The sequence below is a fragment of the Elephantulus edwardii genome, unplaced genomic scaffold (assembly GCF_000299155.1).
Source record: "Elephantulus edwardii isolate Elephantulus edwardi_28Jun2011 unplaced genomic scaffold, EleEdw1.0 scaffold00302, whole genome shotgun sequence".
NCBI lineage: Eukaryota > Metazoa > Chordata > Mammalia > Macroscelidea > Macroscelididae > Elephantulus > Elephantulus edwardii.
This window is the reverse complement of record NW_006400052.1, coordinates 2,330,679-2,353,763: the sequence shown is the minus strand read 5'-3', so window position 1 is coordinate 2,353,763 and position 23,085 is coordinate 2,330,679. Positions and strand designations below refer to the sequence as shown.

The 23,085-nt window shown below is 49.1% G+C and overlaps 1 protein-coding gene across 1 annotated transcript; it reads left to right on the top strand.

Annotated features, from left to right (window-relative positions):
• Window positions 1-3,680: 3,680 nt before the first annotated feature.
• On the top strand, window positions 3,681-20,141 carry DEDD2 (death effector domain containing 2). The gene is made up of 4 exons (XM_006900935.1): window positions 3,681-4,008; window positions 5,620-5,748; window positions 8,337-8,477; window positions 19,750-20,141. The coding sequence occupies exons 1-4, from the start codon at window positions 3,681-3,683 to the stop codon at window positions 20,139-20,141; spliced, it is 990 nt and encodes a 329-aa protein (XP_006900997.1).
• Window positions 20,142-23,085: the final 2,944 nt, after the last annotated feature.

The following is a 23,085-nucleotide window of genomic DNA, read 5'->3' as shown; positions in this document are numbered from 1 at the left end:
CACAAAATCCATCCATCTCATCGAGGGTCTTCCTCTCCTGCGCCGTCCCTCCACTCTCCCAAACATGATGTCCTGCTCTAAGAACCAGTCCCTCCTTGCAACATGCACAAAGTATGTCAGATAAAGCTTCAGAATCCTTGACTCCAAGGAGCATTCTGGCTTCACCCTCTCCAGGACAAACCTGTTTGTTCTCCTAGCAGTCCATGGTATATTCAACACTCTTCCAGCACCACAGCTCAAAGGCATCAATTCTCCTTCTGTCATCCCTATTTACTGTCCAACTCTCCGATGCATAGCACGTAATTGCAAAGACCCGTATCAGGTGCACCTTAGGTCTCCAGCCTGATGTTGCTCTTCAGTACTCTGAATACTTACTGACCAAATGATGACCCTCCAGTAAATGTCCTGCAAATACCTGGAAGTTTAATTAGTTTAACAGTCCCTGTGCATGTTCCACTTCCTCTACCAGACCTAAATCTTCTATTAGAATGTGAATTGCCACAATCAGAAGAGGCTCTGCTTCCAGCTCGTGTCCAATAAATCCTCCCTGAGTAAATGATTGACTCAAAACCCAGGAGTCAAAATTTCCTGATTCGCAATATTCCAGCTGTCAGGAATTGGCGAGTTGCCACTGTCCACACACCATTCAACAAGGGATCTTCCTGAAGGAGCCAACCTCTTGTTTCAAGTCCTGATTAGGGAACTCAAGGGTCAGGCCCAGCGGGGCTTGCACAATATAAGCCTCTGATATATGTCCCCTCTAGAAGGTGGTCCCAGAAATTTATAACTTCTTCGTTTACATTCCCTTCCACCCCCAAACTTGGACTGACTACCAGGTGGGGGTGGGGGAGTTGGGCATGTAAGCTTGTCACACAGTAATTTTCCCAGCAAAGAATCCATCTGGAGCTTGGAAGTTAAACTTTCCCGCAACACACTCTTCTCCTACGAGCCTTATCTCCCTTCTCAGGCACCCCAGACCGAGAACTCCCAGCAGGCGATGGGGGCCGGAACGCAAACGTAGTTTCCTGCTACCACACACAACCAATGCTCAGAGCACGAAGCAAGGCGCGCTCACCTTCCAACCCGAGCCGCGCCCGCCCGAGCTCAGGCCCAAAGGTTCTTCCTTCCCTGAAGCCGCCTTCGAGTTCCCTCGGCTCACCTTAGGCGTCCGACGTCCTGCCGAGTCCTCCTTACCAATGGCAAAACGCGCCGTTCTTCACACAGACCCTCTACCCCAGGCGTGTGCGACCCCTCACTATCTACACCTCCCATTGGGCGGCGCCCTTAATCGTGGTGACCAATCAGAACCGGCAGCGGAGTGCACGCACACATGCGCCTGCGTGCTGACGCTCAGGCGTGGTTCGGTAAGTTCCTCCACGCAGGCAAGTCGGCCCCCGAAGGGCGGGGTTTCAGGAGAGAACCTGCGTCTGCGTAGTTCTCTCCAGCCGCTCCTTGCTGTCCTGTCAAGTCTGGAAAGTTAAACAGACAGAAGTAGACAAGTTTGGGTTGCTGTGGTGTATATAGTCAAGTGGGCTGCGGGGGACCTTGATGGATATGTCGTTTCACAGCTGGAGAGACTTAAATTTTATGAGAGCAGAGTTTTTGAACCAACTCACGTAGGCCTCAACTTTCCTTATCAGTGAAATGGACTCAACTGCGGAGAGAATGAGGTCTCACACGTACCAATACTCAACACGGGGTCTGATAGAACGTTAGTATTACCTATCCAATATGGACATCATCATCCTCAATTTGTAAAATTGCTTTCTGGTCGATTTAATAGTGCTTGCGTATTGAATACCCATTGTGTGTCCAGTATGTGATCATTGCCATTCTTCTGTTTTACATCTGAGGAAACTGAAGCTAAGAAAGGGGTAGGGACCTTGCCAAGCTTACTGCTGCAACCAAGATAGAGTCAGTACGAGGATCCAGGTCTCTGTCATGGTTTGATGACTCCAGTCAGTGGGAATTGTCCGAAGAGGAAACTTGGTGTAAGACAAGATGACTTTGAGTCACCTGCAGCATGAGCGCCACACCTAAAGCTCCGCTGCAGGGGAGACACTAGAGACTTGATGGCAGCAGTGGCTCCCCCAAAAAGGAATTTGCTCTTGCTAGAGTTTGATTCTTAGATGCAGGTTAGGGTGTGGGCATCTAGGTGAGTGAGTAATCCTGGAGGATGGAGATCGGAATGGGGGGTTGTGACAGACGCCATGTAGGGTGCCTTTGCGATAATCGTAACATGAGATAAGAGTGTCCTGGTGTTGATCAAGGAAAAGAATGGTAGAAGTTCCAGGAGGAGGTCCCAATAGTAATCATGAGAAGACACACGGGTGACATGTATGTTCTGTTTGCTATTGTTATAGTTATATATCACTGAGTAAAGACTGACTCATAGTTTACCCTCCAGCAGATTTTCAGAGGCTATAAATCGCACAGGAGACTGCCCAACTTTCTCCCTGAGAAAGCTGAACTCTCCTTGAGCAGCTAGTGGATTCGAACCATGTTCCTTTCTGTTGACAGCACAATCCTTACCACTAAGCTATCAGAGCTCCTTGAATTGTCATTAGTATTAGATATAATCTAACAGAGAAGGGTGTCCCAACCATAGGGCATTACTGGAATTAAGATTTTTGTCCTCTGCAAGTGACAGTTGAGGTAAAGGGTAATGTGAAAGTAGACGTGATCAAGAGGGGACTGTAATCCAGGAGATGTGTATTCTCAACAGGTCGTTATGTGGAGAGACAAGGAACCAGTAGTTAAAATGATCGGCAGGCACTTAGCATTTTTGCAGCCGGGTGTCAAATCCAGTCGGTTGCGGCGCTGCCTTCGCTATGCGCAGGCGCAGCACGGGAAGGCCGCGCCTCTTCGGTTGGGGAGGGGCGGGGTAGGGACGGGGCTTGGTGGCTTCTCTCTGCGCGTGCGCTGAAGGGGCGTGGCGGTCGCACCTGCGCGAGTTGGGGAAGGAGGAGGGGCGAGGTGACGCAGGCGTAATACTAGAGAAGGTGCCAGAAAGATCCAAAACAAGTGGCTGCGGCCGTCGCCCAGGAGTCGCTGGACGCTGGTGTCTGGTGAGGGCCCAGAGAAGCCCAAGGGTGACCAGTGGCCAACAGAAGGAACCACCTGGGCCTCAAGGTGCGTCCAGGGCGAAAGGGTCGGGCTCGGGCCGTACCAAGTGTGCGGAGCGAAGGGCTGCTCGGTCGTCCCCGCTTGGAGGGGCAGAGGGTTCCTTTTGGACGGCAGCACTTGAGCTCTGGGGCACGAGGGGACGGTGCCAGGGGACAAAGCCTAGGGTCACATCCGGCCAGTTCTACCCGGAGGCAAAGGGCAGTTGGCAGGATGCCCCAGCAGGTCTCGGGGCGTGCCCGGACCCAGGCGTTGGGTCGGTTCCGAAGGCTGGTCAAGAACGAACCTCGCAGGGACAGGCTGTCGTTGGTCCCGCGGGGCGAGTGGGGTCGGCGTTTGGACCTGTTACCAGGGACCTCGGGCGATACCATTCTCTGCCCGGGGCGGGGGAGCTGAGACGGTGGAGAGCGTGGGGGCGGCCTTGTCGGGCGGGGCGAGCCCGGGGACGCTCGCCGGGCCCGGGGCTGGGGGACCAGGCCCCGCTGACCGCCGTCCCCTCCCCTCCGCGTGGGTTCCAGGTCGGGGCTCCCCTCTCGTTCCCGCCCCCTCCCCCGGGCATGGCGCTGGCCGGGCCGACCCCGGCCCCGAGCTGGGAAGAGGACGAGTGTCTGGACTACTACGGGATGCTGTCCCTGCACCGCATGTTCGAGGTGGTGGGTGGACAGCTGACCGAGTGCGAGCTGGAGCTTCTGGCCTTCCTGCTAGACGAGGCTCCGGGCGCCGCCGGCGGCCTGGCCCCCGCGCGCAGCGGCCTGGAGCTGCTGCTGGAGCTGGAGCGCCGGGGCCAGTGCGACGAGAGCAACCTGCGGCTCCTCCGGCAGCTGCTGCGCGTGCTGGCCCGCCACGACCTGCTGCCGCACCTGGCGCGCAAGAGGCGCCGGCCAGGTATGCTTGAGCCTCAGGGTGGCTGGGGCCTGCCGGCTTCTGCCTCCTCCCGCCCCCGGGGTTCCCTTGGTGTCCCATTGTGGACGGTCTCTCATCCCACTTTCTTCTCCCAGAGAGGTATTTTTGGAAGAGGCGAGCCTGTGGGAATTTGGCTGACCACATCAGTAATGCTTGCCATTGTTTACAGAGGGCATGTTTCTTTCCAGACTCAGTGCCTTTCACAGAATTGTCGTAAACTCCCAGTAATCCTATGAAGAAGTCCTATTGAAGTCCAGATTCAACAGGGCAAGTAACGGATTCAGTGAAGTTAAGATATTTGCCCACCTGTAAGAATGTGCAGGCACTGAGACTACAGTGGGAGCAGTTGATGAGGCGTTTCCTTATGTTTACATATGTTGTTCTGTTTTGTGGAGTCGGAATCCACCCGTAGCTGACCTTTTGGCTGGTTTTCAGTGGTAATTTTGGGAGGAGATTGTTCTTCTTTCTGCAGCCAAGCAGCTGGACCACCAGAGCTTCCTTAAGTTTACATGTAGTAGAGGAATAAAATGGAGAAGTAGCATGTTTTTAGATAAGGTTACCAAGAGGTTAGTGGTTCAGACCGCCCAGAGGAGCCAGGGAAGTTGGACCAGGCAGTCAGTCTTTTTTGGAAGGGTCACAGACTTGAAAATCAAATAGTGCCGTTCTGCTTGGGTTCACCATGAGTCAGAATGGACTAGATGGTAAACAACCACATAAAAAGATTAAAACTGAGTAATAGAAGGGAGAGGGCTAGGAGTTTATTCCTGTGAGGTAGGCCACCTTAGACTTGGTAACCAGTGAGGACCTTTTTGGAAAGGTGACATTTGTACTGAGATGGTTGTTGGCTCTCCAGAGATCTAAGGGGAGAACTTTCTAGGGAGAGGAAAAGGCAAGCTCTCAGGGCTTGTGGCCATTCCAGGGGGCCAGTGTGGCTGGAGCAGAGTGGACCAAGGCTAGGGCAGGGAGGAAGGCAAGAAACCGCATAACTCAGGGCTTTGCAGATAACATAGCTAGGAAGTATGGAGCCAGAATTCACACCCAGCCTGGCAGGTCTCCAGAGTTCACACACTTAACTCCTGGGAGGGGAGCACTCCTGAGAGATAGTAGTCCTGGGACTGTGAGGAGGAAAAGTTTGGGCTCCAGGATGCTTGCATCGGTCTGATGAGATGCTGGCCTTTGGCAGATTATTTGTGGTGCCAGTTTGGAGAGGGGCATGTGAGTGGGATATGGAGAAATAAAAAAAGGGTAGCATTAGAGAAAAGACTTCCACTGTTATTGCAGCAGTGTGTCGGCGTCAGGCCCAGAAGAAGAGAAGGTTTAGCTTTGTTTACTTTCTGGGGCCTCAGATACAGACAGCAGTTGATGAGGAGCCATCACAGGGATCCCAACCCTGATGCTTCAGGCCACTAGAGGTGGGTTGGGAGCCTCCAGAAGCGATAAAGTCTCTCTCTCAGGAGATATCTGACTGAGAATTGGGCAGGAGGTATTTGAGAGGAAGTGGTTGGGTGGGCTTTGACGCATCATGTCTAGTGGGGTTCTTGGGGCTGGGGTGAGAAAGGGAGGAGATTGAACCCTTCTACTCTGTCCTCTTAGTGTCTCCAGAACGATACAGCTATGGCACCTCCAACTCTTCAAAGAGGGCAGAGGGTAGCAGCTGCCGCCACCGTCGCCGCCGCCAGTCAAACAGTCCTTCAGATTCTCAGCAGGACCAGTGGGATACAGGTATAAGCTCAGTGGGGAGGGCATTAGGGCAACGCCTCTTCTTTTGAGCCTCCCTCCATTTATACCCATCCTGGTCCATCAGAGAAAGAACCAGAAGAGTTGTCCAGCCTCATTTTTGACCTGTGTGTGCACCCACAGTGTTTATATTATTGCTACAGAAGCATATGTTTAGAAAACAACATGTAACATTGTTCATGTGGTTTTATACGTCATCTGAGTGGCACTTTGTGGGTATCATTAGGTCCCAGATGTCTTTGCTCAGCACGTTTCAGTGATTTATCCGAGTTAGGATTGTTTTGTCTTGTGTTTTTAGTTGTGGTACCCAATTTATTTATCTAATTTCTCTTTTATGTTTTTTAATGTAAAATTTCAGACATGGAGAAATTGAAGATTTAGGACAGTGAACTTATTTCTTTGATTTCATTAATTTTTAATATTGTACCACTTGTTTTCACTTGCGTGTGTGTGTGTGTGTGTATACACACACACACAGTTTTTTGCCATTGATTACTTTCTTTGAAAGTAGAGTACATTAGGATACTTTATTTCTAAATGGCAGATATGACTCAAATTCTGATATACTGTCATGAGATGTTGGTTGTACCCAAGGAATAAAGTGCTGATTTTCTGATATGTTAATGATCTCTCTTCACATCCCCCAAGAGTGTCGCTATTTACAGGATCCATTCACCGTTAATATTGTTATTATTTTTGTTGTTAATTGTTAGATGTCATCGAGTCTATTGACTACAACTCAAAACAGCTATAAGACTCAGTGACTCAATGAACAGCATATCTGAACTTTGCCCTAGTTTGTGTTTGATTAACTTTTTAATCTCTTTTGCATGGAATTGAAACTCAGTTCCTCCCTTCACCCCTGCCCGTGATTTATTGACCCAGCCATCCAGTTTTTTAGAATGTCCCAGTTCTTCTGGATTTGCAGTTTGTGGGTCTAGAGGCTTTATCACACCCAGTTTAGACATTTTGACAGGAATGGTACACATGAGGTATATAGGAACACATTAGGAGTGTGTAAAGTCTGCTTTTTCTACTGGACATGGGAAAGTTTGATCACTTGATTAGGGTAGTGTTTGCCATATTCTTTTAAAGAAACATTCTCTTTACAAATAGTGTAAAAAATACGTGTTGCTTCTTTGGCCATCCTGTTTCCCAGCAAATAGTCCCCTGGATTTAACATTCCTTGCTGATCGATGTAGCACTTGGCAGACTGTTTGCAGAATGCTGACTTCTAATTTTTAACCTTTTAATTTTTTATTATTTCTTGTGTGTGTACCGTCAAATCAGATCTGACTGGTACAGGAGGAGATTGCCCCTCCTTCTCCAGCAGAGCATCTGGTGGATTCAAACTGTGTACCTCTGGGGCTGCAGTGCAGCTTCTTGCCACAAGGCCACCAGAACTCCCTTAATTTTTTAACATTTTTATTCTACCTTTATAAACTAGAATTCTTTCAAGAAGAATTCTATTTTCTTCCCTTTGGAGCATCACTGTGAACTCAGATGTTTTCATTGTTGTCGATGCTGTGGTTTATTAGTCACTCTTATGTTCTAGTTGCCTATTTTTGTGTTCTGTCATTTCTTGCTTTTCAGCACTGCAGGAGGTCCTGACTTACCTTCCACTCACCCTTTCCCAGTGCTAGAATCAACTGTTTCTCAGGGACCCTGTTTCTTCGAGAGGCTAAGATTTTTAGCCCAAGATGTGGATGCCTAGGGCTATAAGACTTTCTATTCATGTTTTCAAGTAAAAATTAACATTGTAGAGACTTTTTTCACATGGAAGAGAATGGTCTTGTTTGCTTTATTTATTTTTGTTTGTTTGCTTTATTTTGCAGTAGTAGTAATAATAATGATGATGTAGCGTCACCATTGATTGAGTTAAAGGTAGGATATATTTCTTCTCAGACTGTATCTCACTGAGAATGTATAATGTTTCTAAGTTACTTGAAAGAATTCTTTTTTTCATGTAACTATATCCAGTTAGTAAGTTTCAGTTTATGTTTTGTGGGTTCTTTTTTAAGTATTCCATAGTTACAGGACTCAAGTCAAGATTAAGTTCTGTGACAAAGTATTTTTAGGAGTGTTTCCATTTTTCATTGCCCCTCCCCCCATTTCTAATCTATTTTTCTGGTGTTACATGCTGCAAAGAGAAAGGAATGTACTTGTATGCCTTTGTTTACCTTTCTTTGTTGTGGAGAATATAGCAGACAGTTTCTTTGCACTAGACCATTCTGGAAATCACTCTGTCATACAGATCTCTCCTAAGATGTTTATGTTGTTTTTATGGTTATAAATTCTCCCTCAGTGGCTATTGGTTCTTGGTATGAGTGTGCAGTGATTTCTCTAGGCTCAAACCTGGTGATGGGCCACAGATGGGGTGAGTGTGCTCCTCTTCCTGTTTTGGTGATGATGGATTGCACTCTTCATAAATAGGCCCACTAAGGCCCACCACATGAGGGCCTCACTTAATGTCTCAAAGCATGATGCTCAGCCTTGCACTTTTTCCCCACGTGCCCACTTTGGGGTTGAACCTTTCACCTGGTCCTTCACTTGTCACATCTTCCTCTCCTCAGGCTCCCCACCAACCAAGCGGCAGCGGAGGAGTCGGGGCCGGCCCAGTGGTGGTGCCAGGCGGCGGCGCAGAGGGCCATCAGCTGTCCCCCAGGAGCAGCAGGAGCCGGCCAGAGCCACCTCGGAAGGCAAAGTGACCTGTGGTAAGTGTCTATAGCTCTTGAGCAGTTAGTGCCTCGTACCCAGGGCAGACTTTGAGGTCGGAGTGGGAAAGAACAGTGTTCGTCTGAGGTGACACATATAGAGGTCAAGCAGCAGCTTCTGCTCACCTACCTGATGCATCAACATCCCTACCTTTTCTGTCACCATCTTACTGGTCCATATCCTGTCTGCAGTTGAAGGATCACATTACTTACCACCTCCTCTATGAAGCTTTCTCTGACAGCCCCTTGCCTCCAATTTAATTTCTTTATTCAACAAACACTGTAGGAATCATCACTCATCTCTTCTGCAATGGTAGAGTGTTACAGAGGTAAGAAAAAGACTGGGACCAGTCTTTCTGGTTACCTCCTGACTTAAAGTTCTCTGACGTTGGCTGAGTGACTGAACCCCTCTGTGCCTTCACATCTGTAGAATGAGGCAGATAGCAGTACCTCTTAACCAGGTACTTGTAAAATAAAATTAACATAGAACTGTTGGCATGGTGCCCAGCAGGGACCATGTGCTTCATAAGTAGTGGTGGTCTCAGGACAGCAGTAGTGAGCACAGGTGAGGTTTCTGTTCTCGTGGACCTAGCTCTGTAGTTGGGTAACAAGATTCTCAGATAACTTATGAACATGCTGAGTGATATGAAGGACATCAAACAGGGTGATGGGGGGGGGCGGGGGCGGGTGGTGCTTGAACTAAGGGGTCCTTAAAAGGGAGTGATCAAGAACGGGACATTGGGATTAAATAAAGGAAGAACACAGACCAGTGTGACTGGTGGGCCATGGTATAGGAAGATAATACACTCTGGCCTGGGCAGATGTGGGACATGTATGGGAGTTTGGATTTTATCTCAGGTGTGCCAGGAGGCTCTACCTAGTAGAGGAGTGATAGGCTCTGACCTTGGTGATTAGAGTGACTCTGGAACCATAAAAAGCCAGCTAAGGTATATAGTTGGAATCTAGCTTCTTCATGGGAGAAAGATGGGTAGTCTCCTGTGCAATGTACTGCCTCTGAAAACCCACTGGAGGGTCAGCTATGGGTTGATTTCAGCTCAGAGGTACACAGTAACAACAATGAGTGATTAAGATTGGTGTAGTGCTTACAGACATGCCCAGTGCCTACTCTGCTAGATGTGTTAGGTAAGTTAAATTACGTGGAGGGGGAATTGATTGAGCTGCTTAGTCCCAGTAGGAAGGAGAGTACAGAGCCCTGGCCCTTGGTAGTTGCACCACAGAGGATGAGAATGGGTGATGGTGGTGTGTACCATGGAGTTAGAACTGACTCATAGGTGATAAACTGGGTTTTCAGAGGCTGTAATTGCAGGAGAAGAGATTGCCCATCTTTGTTCCAGGGAGCAGCTGGTAGACTCAAACTGCATGCCTTTGGGCTGGCAGGGAGACTCCTTACTCTTGAACCACCAGAGCTCCCTGAGAAGGGCATGGTCTAAGGAAATAACTCTTTTGGATGTGGGGCTGAGCAGACGGATGGATGGAAATGAGTGTTGTGGGGGAATTCAGACCATGCCTTGAAGAAATTCCACACAGTTTTGTGAGTTAGGTGCAGGTATGTGTGGACCGCCTCCTCACTCTGGTCTCCCTCCATCCCCCACTCCTCTCACATATTGTTGGTGCTGCCTGTTCTGTGTTGAGCAAGCCTAGGGATGCAGGTCACATCTGCCACCCAAGGCTGCAGGAAGACAGATAAGGGAGGTTGCAGCTGGGCCAGTGTGACCACAGGCACTGTGAAGTGTGAGTGTGGCACTTTGCCAGGTGTGTAGGGGAGGACTCTGGCCTGCCCCACATTCCCTGCAGAGGTGCCTCCTGAGCCACAGTCTCGAGGAGGACATGGGGCAGGGCATCCCTGGCTGAGGGAACTACACACGCAGAGTATAGACAGTGAGTGTGCTCAGGAAGCCTGTGAGTGGGGGCAGGATGGGAAGAGGCAGGTAACAGCTCTGAATACCGGGAGACACTTGAACTGCATTCCTGCATGATAGGGAGCTGGGGAAAGGGTTCATTATTTTGTTCATTTACCTGGGTTTTATTACTAGCAACATCCAGTTCCAGGTGCTGGGTCAGACTTTGATGACACAGAATTGGACCAGGGAGGGAAAAGGTCTGAACATAAAGAGTTTGCATTGTGCTTGGGAGACAGATCACCCACAGAGGAGTCAGTGTGTTGTGTGGTACCAGGAATGAGAAAAGAAAATGAGGCCGAGGAAGTGGACAGAGAATTGTGGGTCCTGTCAGACCTGGGGAAACATCCCAGGAGGACTGAGACAAAAGAGTGTGAAGGAGAGTATGGATCTCCTGAGGGGATGTGGAAGGCAGGTTGAGATGGTATATGCACAGGTGGGGCCTACATGGAAGCTGGGGGTCAAGATCAAAGAGTTGCTGGTGGGATGCCAGGGTGTGTATGAAAAGTAAGGCCAGAAAGATCTAGGCTGTGGCCTTCACGGGTCCCTCCAGAGGAGTCTGACCATCTGCAGGGCAAGCACACCTGCCTCCTTCCATTGCCACACCGTTTTGTGGACCTGTGCCATGTCGGGTGCTGGCGTGAGGAAGAGACTCGTGTACTTAGTTCCTCGGTGGCTGGCTGATTGTGACATTCCATGAATTCAGACAGTAATTATCTGCACCAGCCTGGTGGGATGAAGGGGGTCGCTGTCTGAGGGAGGGCTCAAGCAGGGTGTCAGTTGGCTGAGACTTCAGGCTTCATTCCTGAAGGCCAGACTGTAGCTGTGGTGGGGCGGTGCTTCCTGGGATCTGGTTGGCTGGTGTAGGGGAAGGTCAGGGGAGCAGGTCTGACTGTTCAGGCAGGATGGGCTGGAGTGAGGTTTTCTCGTTTGGACCTCAGTTTTCCCCTTTGACAAATGCGGATGACTCACTTCCAGTGAGGTGCACTTGTTCCCTACCTGACTTGATTCTTAAGTATCCTACGATTCTCTTGCCCCACCTCACCTGACAGGTGTGTCACAGGAAGGGAAGGGAAGTCAAGGACTTCCAGGCTTGGACATAGAGACTGCGTTTCTACCTCCTCCTCAGGGTCATCCAGTGGGTACTGTGCTGAGTGTGTTCCACACCTGACCTTTACTGTGAAAGATGACCGTGAGGTAGAGGTGACAACCTACTGTTGTCTAAAGGAGGAAATAGGCTGAGGAAAAGGAAGCTGCTAGTCTGAAGTGAGGAAAGGCAGGGCCGGGCTGAGAGTTGTCTTCTGCAGACTGCGTTTGTTTTGTTTGTTCCATCTGTATTCATGGAGCGTCAACCACAGGTGAGGGATAGAGGCCCTTTCCTTCATGTGTGTTCTCTTGAAGGAAAAGAGGGAGGTGTAGTTCAAAAGTCAACTCTGAAGAAAAAGCCGAGGAAAGGGTAGAGAGTGATGGAAAAGGGAGCTTTATTCCCGTTTTTTATGTGGGGTGATCTAAGAAGGCTTCTCAGGGAAATGATCATTACCATCGAATGGGAACTGACTCACATCTGACCCTCCACCTGGTTTTCAGAGACTAATTCACACAGGAGGAGATAACCCATTTTAGTCCTGTCGAGTAGCTGGTAGATTCGAACTGCCTGTCTTTGGATTGGCTTACCTCCTGGTCCTTCAGAGCTCCTTATCTACTTGTCCATCAGAGTTCCTACCCTGTCCTGTCTCAGGTAGATGTGGATGGCTGGAGAACAAAGGCCTGGGGTGGGTTGGGCCAGTGGTAGTCCCGGGTCATTCAGTCCTGTAGAGGAGCCAGTGGGGTGGGGGTGGGGGTCACTCACACGACGTAAGGGTGAGATCAGCAACCAGAGCCACATCCAACAGGCTTGTCTCAGGTGTCTGGGACACCCAGCAGCCTTTTTTTTTAAGTGATGGAAAGCAACGAATGAGGTGGTTTGAACAGTATAATCAGCTTTACTTTTTTCCAAACTTTTACTGCTGGAAATACCGTGAAGTATCTTGACAGACTACTGTTAATGACCCCTTGTCCTTACTTCAGTAATTGTTAACTCAGGGATGATCTTGTTTCCCTGACTGCATTATTTTGGAATCATATTGTTTTGGAGTTAATTCCAAAGCTTCTGTTTACTTCGTCTATAGGGTTTTTTTCTGGATACAATATAATGTGTAGCAGTTAAAAACCAAAGCAAACAAAAAATTCCTGAAGTTAAAAAAAAGGCTATTAAAAAGAAAACCATTCTCTCTCTCTCTCTCTCTCACACACACACACACGCACAGTGAACGGTTCCTTACCACAAATATCTTGTCATTGTGTCAAGTTGTCTCATAATTTGGACGTTTCATAACTCAAGTCTGTCTTAATCTGTAGAATTCTTCTACCATCTCACCTTTCTCATCTTTGCTTCACTTTGTACTTCTCAAAACCAGCTGTTTTTTGAAACTTCCCAATTACTGGGCCTAACTGATTGTATCCTGTAGTGGGATTGTCATCTCTGAAAATTGCTACATGTATCCAGAGGAATGGGTCCTCATGGCATAGCAGGTTACATTTTGGGTCACTAACCAGAAGGTGGGGAGTTTGAAACTACCAGCTGCTCTTTGGGAGAAAGATGATGTCATCTCCTCCCTGAAGATTTATGGTCCGGGAAACACCCCTGAGGGTTATTGTGAGTTGTAATTGGCCCCACAGTTAGAGTCTGGGTTAGATTGAGCTGTGGTTTTCCTTTTTTTTTTTTTTTTTGTTTCAAGATTACTGGTTCTGTCTTCTTCCATCTGGGAGCAGGTAGTGTCTGCTTTGCTTTTTCTCTCATTCGTGGTGTCCCCTCCTCATGGAGTCAGGCACTTGTTTACCAAGAGGAGGACTTCACATTTGACACAGTGACTGGCTTCATTGTGAAGAGACTGGCATAAGACAGGAGGCTTGGAGAGAAGTTCCCACAGAGGTCCAGAGGTGGGGTGGCAGTGCAGGAACAGAAGTCTTCCCAGCTACACACAGTCTCCCTCTCATCCCAGGGCTGGAGACTCCCCACCCACAGTTTCTCCTCATCCCCCAGCTTCCTTTCCTCTGAATTTGCAGAGAGCAGACCTGAGAGAGTCATCCCTAGGGCTCTGGCCACATCCAGCACAGGGTCTGACACATGTGGTCAGTCACTGGACCCAGCCTCTGCTCCCTCATACCTTTCTCATCATCCTTTGGGATGCTTCCTCCACTTCCTCTGCTCCCGTTCTGCCCCGTAAGAGAGCTGAATGGAGCATGAGGTGTGGGGCCATGATTGTAGAGGCAAGAGCTTCTCCTCTTTACCACAGGGTAGATCTTTGTCCTCCCACCTGGGGCAGGAGCATTCCCCACTGCTGCTAATGAGGAGCGAGTGCTCGGCCCTGCTCTCCAGCCAGTTCTGCCACCATCCATCCTAGACCTCCACCCCTTTGCCCAACTGCTGCCATGGCTTCAGTCCTGATCGTTCTCCTGCTTCACAGTTGCCTGGTGTCTTTTAGTCAAGTCATGAGGTCATGTCTTTCCTGCTACATTTGGCAATTATATTACATGCCAGACGTAGGGCTTAACCTCTTTACTTGCACTCAGTCCTCTAATCCTCGTTGTCCCACAGGGACACGGACTGTGCTTATCCAACAGTCTCAGTAGTACACGGAGATGTGACCTTCAGAGGCCCCAGACTATGAGCCTGTATGGCTGCCCGAGACCAGGGCTGACCGGACCCACCTGGGTGTGGTCTGGCCCTAGAGGCCCGTCCTTGCTCTCCCCTGTGCCATTCTATATCTGCTTGTTCCTACTGCATTGAGACCTCAGGCCTGTGAATTCTTCAAGTCCATGTTCTACCTCCAGACTTTTCTTGTGTGCTTTTTTCTCTTTTGATAATACTACCTTTTCTTTAAAATTCCTAGTTCTCTTTCATGTTTATCTTTAAATGTCATTTCCTTGGCAAACTCCTTTCTCATCCCTTCTGTAATGCAGTGGCCCTTCTAGCCATTGTATTTCCCACAAAATGAGTGTAACTGTGCAAAAGACATTCTTGTGGCTCACCAAGAGAACTAGATAGCTTGCTGATACTGCCAGTAAAGTACATAGCACCCTTGTGGGGGAAGGGCCATAAATATGAAGACATGGAAACTTAACACAGGAATGGTGGTTTTTATTTATTTATTTTATTTTACTCAAGATTTTATTGTAAGTTTATAAAGAACTTGGATTTCCATTAATTCACTATTGCACATTTTCTTCCCTGCCTCCCCTCTAGTTCATTTTTTCTTTAGAAAAAAGTTCTTTCATTGTTACACAGCATTCCCCCTCCCCCTGACCAGTTTACTATGCAGCTCTTATTCTGGACTCTTGTCACACCAATAATACCCAATCATATATTCCTTTTATACAGTTCTCTCCCTTGTCTGTTTCAATGCCATGTACATTATTTATCCCCTCTTTTTTAGTTTCTCCCAACCCGTCTGTCAGTCCTGTTTTATAATAGTGGCATTATGCAGTATTTGTCTTTTTGTGACTAAGATATTTCACTCAGCATAATGTCCTCCAAGGCCACCCATTTTGTATAATATTTCATGAGTTCTTTGTTTTTCAGTGCTATATATACCACAACTTCTCTATCCATTCGTTTGTTGATGGGTACTTGGATTGTTTCCAACCAACTCTTTGCTAGTGTGAACAAAGCCTCAATAAACATGGGTGTGTATATGTCTGCTTGGATGGCAGTTATGGTTTTTTTAGGGTATATTCCCAGTAGTGGAATTGCTGGGTCAAATGATATTTCTGTTTCCAACTTTTTGAGAAAGCGTCATACTGCCTTCCATAATGGTTGCACCATTTTACACTCCCACCAGTAGTGAATAAGGTTTCCAGTTTCTCCACAACCTCGCCAGCATTTGTTTGCTGCTCTGTTAAATTTTGCTGTTCTTACTGGGGTGAGATAGTTGTTTTGAGGAACAGTCAGTTTTAAGATGAGCTAAGTCAGATGTAAGAAGGGGAGACCTCACTACTACCAAGAAGAAGAGATGCAAGCAGAGCTTGTCAGTTGACCCGGGGTCCCTCCACTGAGACACAGCTGTCACACTGAAGAAAGAATAAGATGAGGAGAAGCAGTGACAGCAATACCAGGAGACTGGTATGAGGCAGAGCAGTGGGCCTCCAGGCCCATGGATCAAGGTGGCTGTCATAGGTATACTGACCCATGGGGAAAGAGAGTTGAGCCCCTTTGGGCAGGAAACTTCCTGATTTGTGGAGTAGGTTGCCCCTAGGCACTTCCTTGCAAACTAGAGTTTTAGAACACCTGTCAGAGCAATACCATGGCCAGACTGAGAGGCCAGCCTATGGAAAGATGTCTTAACCCAAGAGCTGTGTTCTTTGAACACATAGAATACATTGCCTGAGTTCTAGGTGGTCATCACAATGAACTGCTGAAAAGGCAGAAGCGGTAGAGAGTGCTGTGGGAGGGATGGCCAGTGTCAGAACTGCTAAGAAGGTTGGGGAGAGGAGGTTGTTTGACCTTTGCTTCATAGGTAGCACGCAACCTTGCATTGTTGATGCTGATAATGATCCTCCTTACCCTTTAAAACACTGGGTGAGGAGATCAGATGCCCCATTTTTATAGTTTAAATCTAGATTATAAATCCATTAAGGCCGAGGAGGGGGGATATTATAATTATCCCCCTGGCCCTAAGGCCATCTTGAATTTTGTATTTATGTGTATATATTTTTTTATGTACATGTATCATGTGTGAGAGGCAACAAACAAGGCAGTGATGCCTAAGATCCAGGCTCTGGGGCCAGGTACCCTGTGTTGCCACTTCCTGCATGTGCTGCCTCGGGCAAGTGAGTCAACCTCTGTACCTCCATTTCTCCTACTGCCAAAACATCACCTTCCCAAAGGCAGCTGGGAGGATCAAAGGGGTCAGTGTGCGTGAAGTATGTGGCACTTGGCCAGCCTGTAGTGAGGGCATCTTACATGAGAACCACTGTTAAAACAGAGGGCGGAATCTGAGGAGAGGCATAGAAAGCTGGTGATTTGAGATCTGAGAGGGACCAGTGTCTTCAGATGCTCCAACCCTTTCTTCATTGAAGCCTATTCTCTTTCCATGGTTGTTTCCAGATTGGAAGTTGGACTGTGGTTTGCTGAAGTCTTTCCCTTCTGTAATAAGAGGGTGACAGAAATTCTCTGAGGATCAGGTGGGCTAGAGAAAGGCAGTTCTTCAGTGGGGCCTGGTATGTGGGGAGTGTTCTGTAACCATGGGTGTCACGTCTCTCCCCTACCCCTCACTTGAAGTAAGGCCCCTGTTACACCCCTGTGTGCGCAGTATGCAGGAAATAGCCATTGAATGAAACCACGAGGCACCGATGCCTGCCTGGTGTCTGCTCCCATCTGTCCCCTGTGTGGTAGAAGCTCTGGGTGAACAGGCAGATCATTAATTCTGTGGGTTCTGTGCTGAGGAGAGGGGCCAGCCAGGTGGGGATGGGGCCTTTTTTGGACAGGGGAGGTAGACAGGCTAGACCTTGCCTGAGTAAGACACATATGGGGAGCATTTCCATGTGGCAAGCAGGTAGGCTCTGGGAGGACATAGCAGGGATTGGAGGAGGTTAGCTTGGGCCCAGGCAAAAGAAAGCAAAGCTTGAGCAGGGGCCCTGGGGGAGAAGTAGGTTTTGAAACCACAGTTCCTGTTTCTGGGTGCTCTCTCTGTCATAGGCCCTGGGTCAAGCCAATTACAAGTTACCTCTTTTATGAAATCTCATGGCCCCATGGTGCAGTAGGGACCTCCTGTTTATCTGTTTATGTTTTTCAGATGGGAAAGCTGAGGCTCAGAGAGGTGAGGTCACATGCCCAAGGCCCCACAGCTAGAGAGTGGCAGAGCTGGACTCACCTCAAGGTCTGTTGACTCCGCCACCTGGCTCTGTGCCTCTGCCGCTGCCCAGCCCGTGTGGCCTTGGACAGGTGCTGCTCCACCCGGCCCCCTGCGCCCCGGCCCACACTCAGGGGAGGGCAGGGCTGATACTAGGAGTCTAGGAATCGGGCTAGGAAATGGCATCTGGTGTTCAGGATGGAGAGTCTGGGGCCCAAGGCTAGCAGGCTTCCTGGGGCCTCAGTGAAGGGGTGTGCCTCCCCTCAAGGCAGGAAAAGGAACGGTTTGGGGTTTGAGGTGGGGAGGAGGAAGTTGGTGATGTTGAGTTGTTGTTCTAGGGGAGCAGGGGATTCTGCTGACGCTGCTGCATTGTCTGTGAAAGGTGAAGGGGTTCAGGCCTTTTCCCTTTACATCTCTGAGCTTCGGTTTAGTCATCTGACAGGTGGGCTGAAGGTGACCTCTGCCCCAGGAATCCCTGACACTCCAACACTTGATGCTCCAGAGTCATTGGTAGCTGTCATTCTTGGGCTTCCACAGGCACTGGACACAGAGTAGCCGTATCCTCTTTTATTTCCCCCAGTCACATTCAGCAGTGGGATGTTGTATACCAACTTAATTTGCACCAATGTTAATAGTTTGTGATAGCCCACTACCATTAGACCAGCTAGCCATTTCCTCCTGTTGCCCTCTGTAATCCTTCTGGTAGCTCTTGACTGCAGGAACTGTCTTGGTTTAGGAGTGAACCTGGGCTCTGTGAGGTCATGATGTAGGTCTCACATCTAGTGCCTGAAGGCTCCTGGGCTGTAATTATTTGTCTGACCCAGAAGCCAGGTCTTTGGGCTGTGGGAGCTGATAATGACTTTGTCAAGCACGGACACTTTGGCTGCTTGACCTTGAGCAAGTGACATCTCCCTCCATGTCCTCATTTGTTAATTGAGAATGCTGACAGGGCCTGCTGCTCAGGGTTGTTGTCATGTTCCCCTGGGCCAGGCATGTGGAGTGAAGCCTGTCAGGTGGTTTGTGCTCTGTGCGTAGGGGCTCCTGCTGCTGTTTCACTGGAGGGCCCCGCTGCTCTCAGATAGCCTGTCTGTAAGGAGGCAGTACTGTTACTGTTACTCATCCTGTTTCACAGGTAGCACTCGGAAGTTTTACGGGGCACGTGATGGGTCCCAGATCACATCCCAGGGTGGCCTCAGAAATCCTGTGTCCTACCCCCTGAGTAGAATTGTCACCTCATTTGGAAGCTGTGGCCAGAGTTGTAATAGGCAGAATATTTGGTTGCAAAGGACAGAAATAGAACTCAGATTGATGTAGGTAGGAAGAATTGGCTATAACTGCACATGCAGGCGTGGTGTGATCTAGGCTCACAGGCTGGAGTCTTTGACCATTTGTCGACTTTGTTCTCTCCCCTTCCAGCGGCACATCTGCCCTTGTAGCTCTTAGTTTACATTCCAGCATCTTAGCAGCCTCTTCAGAAAGAGCACTTGATTCTCAGTAGACCTAACCTGATTTCAGTCTCCCGATTTCAGTCAGGAGCCTCATCTTCTGGGGCTTGTTTAGATAGGTGAGTGGGATGAGGTTGATCCCATCTTAAGTCATCTTTGGAGGGCAGTGGAACTGGTGACCTAAAGGCAAATCTGTTCGTTCATTAGTTCTTTCAGCAACTATATAGAAAGTACTTATTTGTCACGACGAGTGTGTACAATGGTGGTGTAGCACATGACGTATTGTGCTGTTAACCACAAGGTCAATAGTACAAACCCACTAGCTGCTCTGAGGGAGAAAGATAGGCAGTCTCTCTCATAAGGATTTACAGCCGTGGAAGCTCATAGGGAAGGTGGGTTGCTACGAGTCTACAGACTCCATAGCAAAGGGAGGTTTTGGTTTATTTTATGTCACGAGGTTATATACGTGAACAAAACAAACCAAACCACTTTTCCTTCAGGAATTCCATGTTGAGGGAGACAGATAATGAGCATGATAACAACATAAACTAAAGTAGGTTCAGAGATGCACATTGAGAAAAATAGAGCAGGGTATGAGGAACTGGGAATGCTGGAGAAGGTGGGGGGGGTGGTATAAAGTTTTAAATAGAGTTCTTTGAGAAGCTGATATTTTAGCAAAGACCTGAAAGCAGTTAGGGAGCAGGTCTGGGGAAGAGCATTCTGGGTGGGGTTTGGTGTGGGGTAAGCAGTGCCTGAACCTACTTGGTGATCGGAGGAGGAGCTTGGAGGCTGTGAGGCTGAAGTGGAGCAGCCTTTGAGGCTGTGCAGTGAGGAGGGTGAGAAGTCTAGGAGTTCGCTGAGGCTTTCATCTTAACTTGGCTGTGGTGACTGGGATTGAGAAGGGAATGTGGGGTAGTCTCTAGCCATAGGCCAGTGGGAGGAGGCTGAGGAGCAAGGGTGCCAACCCTCCTGCACAGGCCTTAGCCTCTTCCCTGATGGGTTTTTCTTTTTTCGGTAGATATCCGACTCCGGGTTCGAGCTGAGTACTGTGAGCATGGGCCAGCCTTGGAGCAGGGAGTGGCGTCAAGGAGGCCCCAGGCTCTGGCCCGGCAGCTGGACGTGTTTGGACAGGCCACAGCAGTGCTGCGCTCAAGGGACCTGGGCTCGGTGGTGTGTGACATCAAGTTCTCGGAGCTCTCCTATCTGGACGCCTTCTGGGGTGACTACCTGAGTGGTGCCCTGCTGCAGGCCCTGCGGGGCGTCTTCCTGACTGAGGCCCTGCGTGAGGCTGTGGGCCGCGAGGCTGTCCGCCTGCTGGTCAGTGTGGATGAGGCCGACTATGAGGCTGGTCGGCGCCGCCTGTTGCTGATGGAGGAGGAGGGGGGCCGACGTCCAACCCAGGCCTCCTGATCCTGGATTTGACAGTACCAGCCCCCACCTCCAAGCCTTCGGGCTATCTTCTTTCCAGAGGACCATCTCTGCCCCTAGAGGACTGTCACTCCAGCAGCTCTGAGGACTGCGACAAGACAGCCAGGCCCCTTGACATCCCCTCCCACAGGATGTGGGCTCTGAGGCCCCACTTCCAGCTGAGTTTCCTTCCCAACTTCACCCCACCTTCTACCCCTAGGTGTGATTCTCTGCCTCCAGAGGCTGGGGCACAGGCATGCAGGTCTCTGCAAAGAGGGCAGCATAGCTACACACTCACCGAAGCCCCCACACGTCTGGATCCCCACCTTGGGCTGTCTGTACACACACACACATACTCACTCACTCTCTCTCTCTCTGTCTCTCCCTCCCTCCCCCCCCCCAGTCCCCTTGGGCCCTGGCTTGTTCTATATACTTCTTTGGCCTAAGGGCTTTTCTCTCAGGATCTCAGATTTTACCGCCCTGACCCTAGCTCCTGGCACTGGGGTACACTCTGCTTGCCCACACATCTCTCTTGTTAGCCACGGCCCTGCCCAGCTTCCACACACAGACCTGACTCTTACCTCCCCTGGTTCTCCAGAGCTAGATCCAGATGTTGCACATAGTTAGAACAAGGCCTGCTGTTGCCCTTGGGGTCAGGATCAGAAAACACCTGCCTTCTCAAGAAAGGAAAGCAAAGGCTCAGAAGCTGATGGGAAAGAGACACCAATAAACCTGCCCTGGGAAGGGCACAAGTGGGCACCAAGTACCTGTGAAGCTCTTTCTTTATGAGATGAGGGGGGATATAAAGAGAACCCGGGCTCAGAACCAATCCCAGAATGGACCTGGCCTGGTGTTAGAGGCCAGGGAGTGGACCAAAGGCTTGTAAATCAGCTGCCACCACAGCCTTCCCCTCCTCTCTGGGCCTCTGGTTTCTGCCAGTGGAGGAAAAAATCCTGCCTTGAATATACAAACCCTCATATGCATTGCTCCTGTGTATCTTTGAGGGGGATCCCAGTATATTTATTTACTTGTAACTCTTCCACCCTTTGCCCTTACCTCCCTTCCCTGGCAACAATCAAGTAGTGTTTCATTCCATTCGTGTACTTGTCCGTAGTATTTGTCCTTTGTGACTGGCTAATTCTGCTCAGCATGATGCCCTCTAGATTCATCCATGGTACAGTGTTTGGTGAATTTTTTTGTTACTCTTTACTATCATGTATGTACCATAGCTTGTTTGTTCATTTTTCTCCTGCTGGGGAAGGGCTGTCTCAGTACCTTTTGTGTAATGGGTTGGGCCGGCTACCTCAAGGCTGGCAGTGCCCTGAAAGGTCAAGCTGTTGGAAGTCCCTGCTCCAGTTGGCCCTCACCTCTTACACCTAAGCATTCACTTTCTCTTAACCAGAGTCTTCTCTCTGAAAGCAAATACTCTGTGTGCTGCCTTGTGGCTAATGTTGAGGTTGCCGCTTGCTCTTTCCCCACCCCTTTTTTTAAAGGGTGCAAGAACAAAGTTTTCTTACACGATGGTTTTGGTTTTCCTCTCTGAGGGGGATGGGCAGATTCCAATGTTGGGGCTGGGTATATGGGACTCCTTAACTGCTGTCCTCTTCCTAGGGGGAGGGATGAGCCTGTCCCCACCTTGGCACCTGTCAGTCTCTCTTGACTTGTACTTTGATGTACAGAGTGTAATGGGAAGTTGTCCGGAGTTGAATTGTGTTCTTCCACATCTATGGATATGATATATTGTAGAAGCTGTGTAATGATTTCCCATAATCTGATAGACCAAATAGTTGTAAGAAGATTAAGGGTGGGAATGCAACTGTAGCTCTAATCAGGTGTAAGGGGAGTTCTGTTAAGGTGTGGGCTGTAGTATCTTTTTATCTCACTAGAAATAAAAGGAAAGGGGGTGGGGATTTAGTATCACCAGGAGTGGAGTGCCTGTTTGTGGTCTGAGCTCCTGCACAATGATGCTCATTGATCCCAGGGAAAGCCAGGACACGTCAAGGTCTCGAGGGAATGTTAGGCTTACAGGTGCTGAAGGAAACTACTCCACCTCTGACAGAGCAGGCCTTTCCCTAATGCTGGCATACTGAATTTAGTTAGACTTCAAGCCTCCTACACTGTAAGAGAAGAAATTTCTATTTATTAAAGGCATCCACTCGTATTTCTGTTAAAGCAACATTAGGTAATGAACTCTAGGAGTGGAATCCTTTCTGGGAGTCAAGTCCTCGTCCAGCCAGTTCCTGTGTGGAGAGGGAGCACCTGCTCGAAATCTGTTTAATACTGACCTGAAAGATGGGCGGTTTGAACCTGTGTAGAGCTGCCTTAGAAGACAGGCCTCCTTCTGAAAGGTCACAGAACCACTATGGAGCAGTTCTACTCTGCACACATGGGTCACCATGAGTTGGAACTGACTGCATCACAAAAACAATATTCAGCTACCCTGTGTGGAATGAGCGTTGGTGGCCTTCTGGGTAAGGAGGTGTGCTGCCACCCCGAAGGCAGGCGAGTTTGAATTTACCAGCTGCTCCAGGGATAAAGATGTGTAATCTCTCTTGTGATTTACAGCCTCTAAAAACCTGCAGGAGGGTCAGCTATGAGTCAGCTCTGACTAGATAGCAATGAGTGTTTATGTGAGTAGGGATTCTGGTCCTCGTTCTTGACAGGAAGTAGGTTCAGAGAGAGGAAGTGATTTGCATGAAGAATAAGGAAGAGGCATTTCTCCCTTAATGGCACATGGAGAGCATCCCTCCTTTAGTGGCAGTCACAAAAGGACAGCAGGTGGGTTGCAGAGGGATGAAGTGCTGTTTCTACTCCCTAGAGACCCATATAGCACCCTTTTTTCCTTTCCCTCAAGCTGAGGTTCTCCAGGATAAGCTCTCTTTTTGTTACCTTCCAAGATTTGGGGCTTTCCTGTACTTGAGGTTTACCTACCTCAGTGTAGATGCTG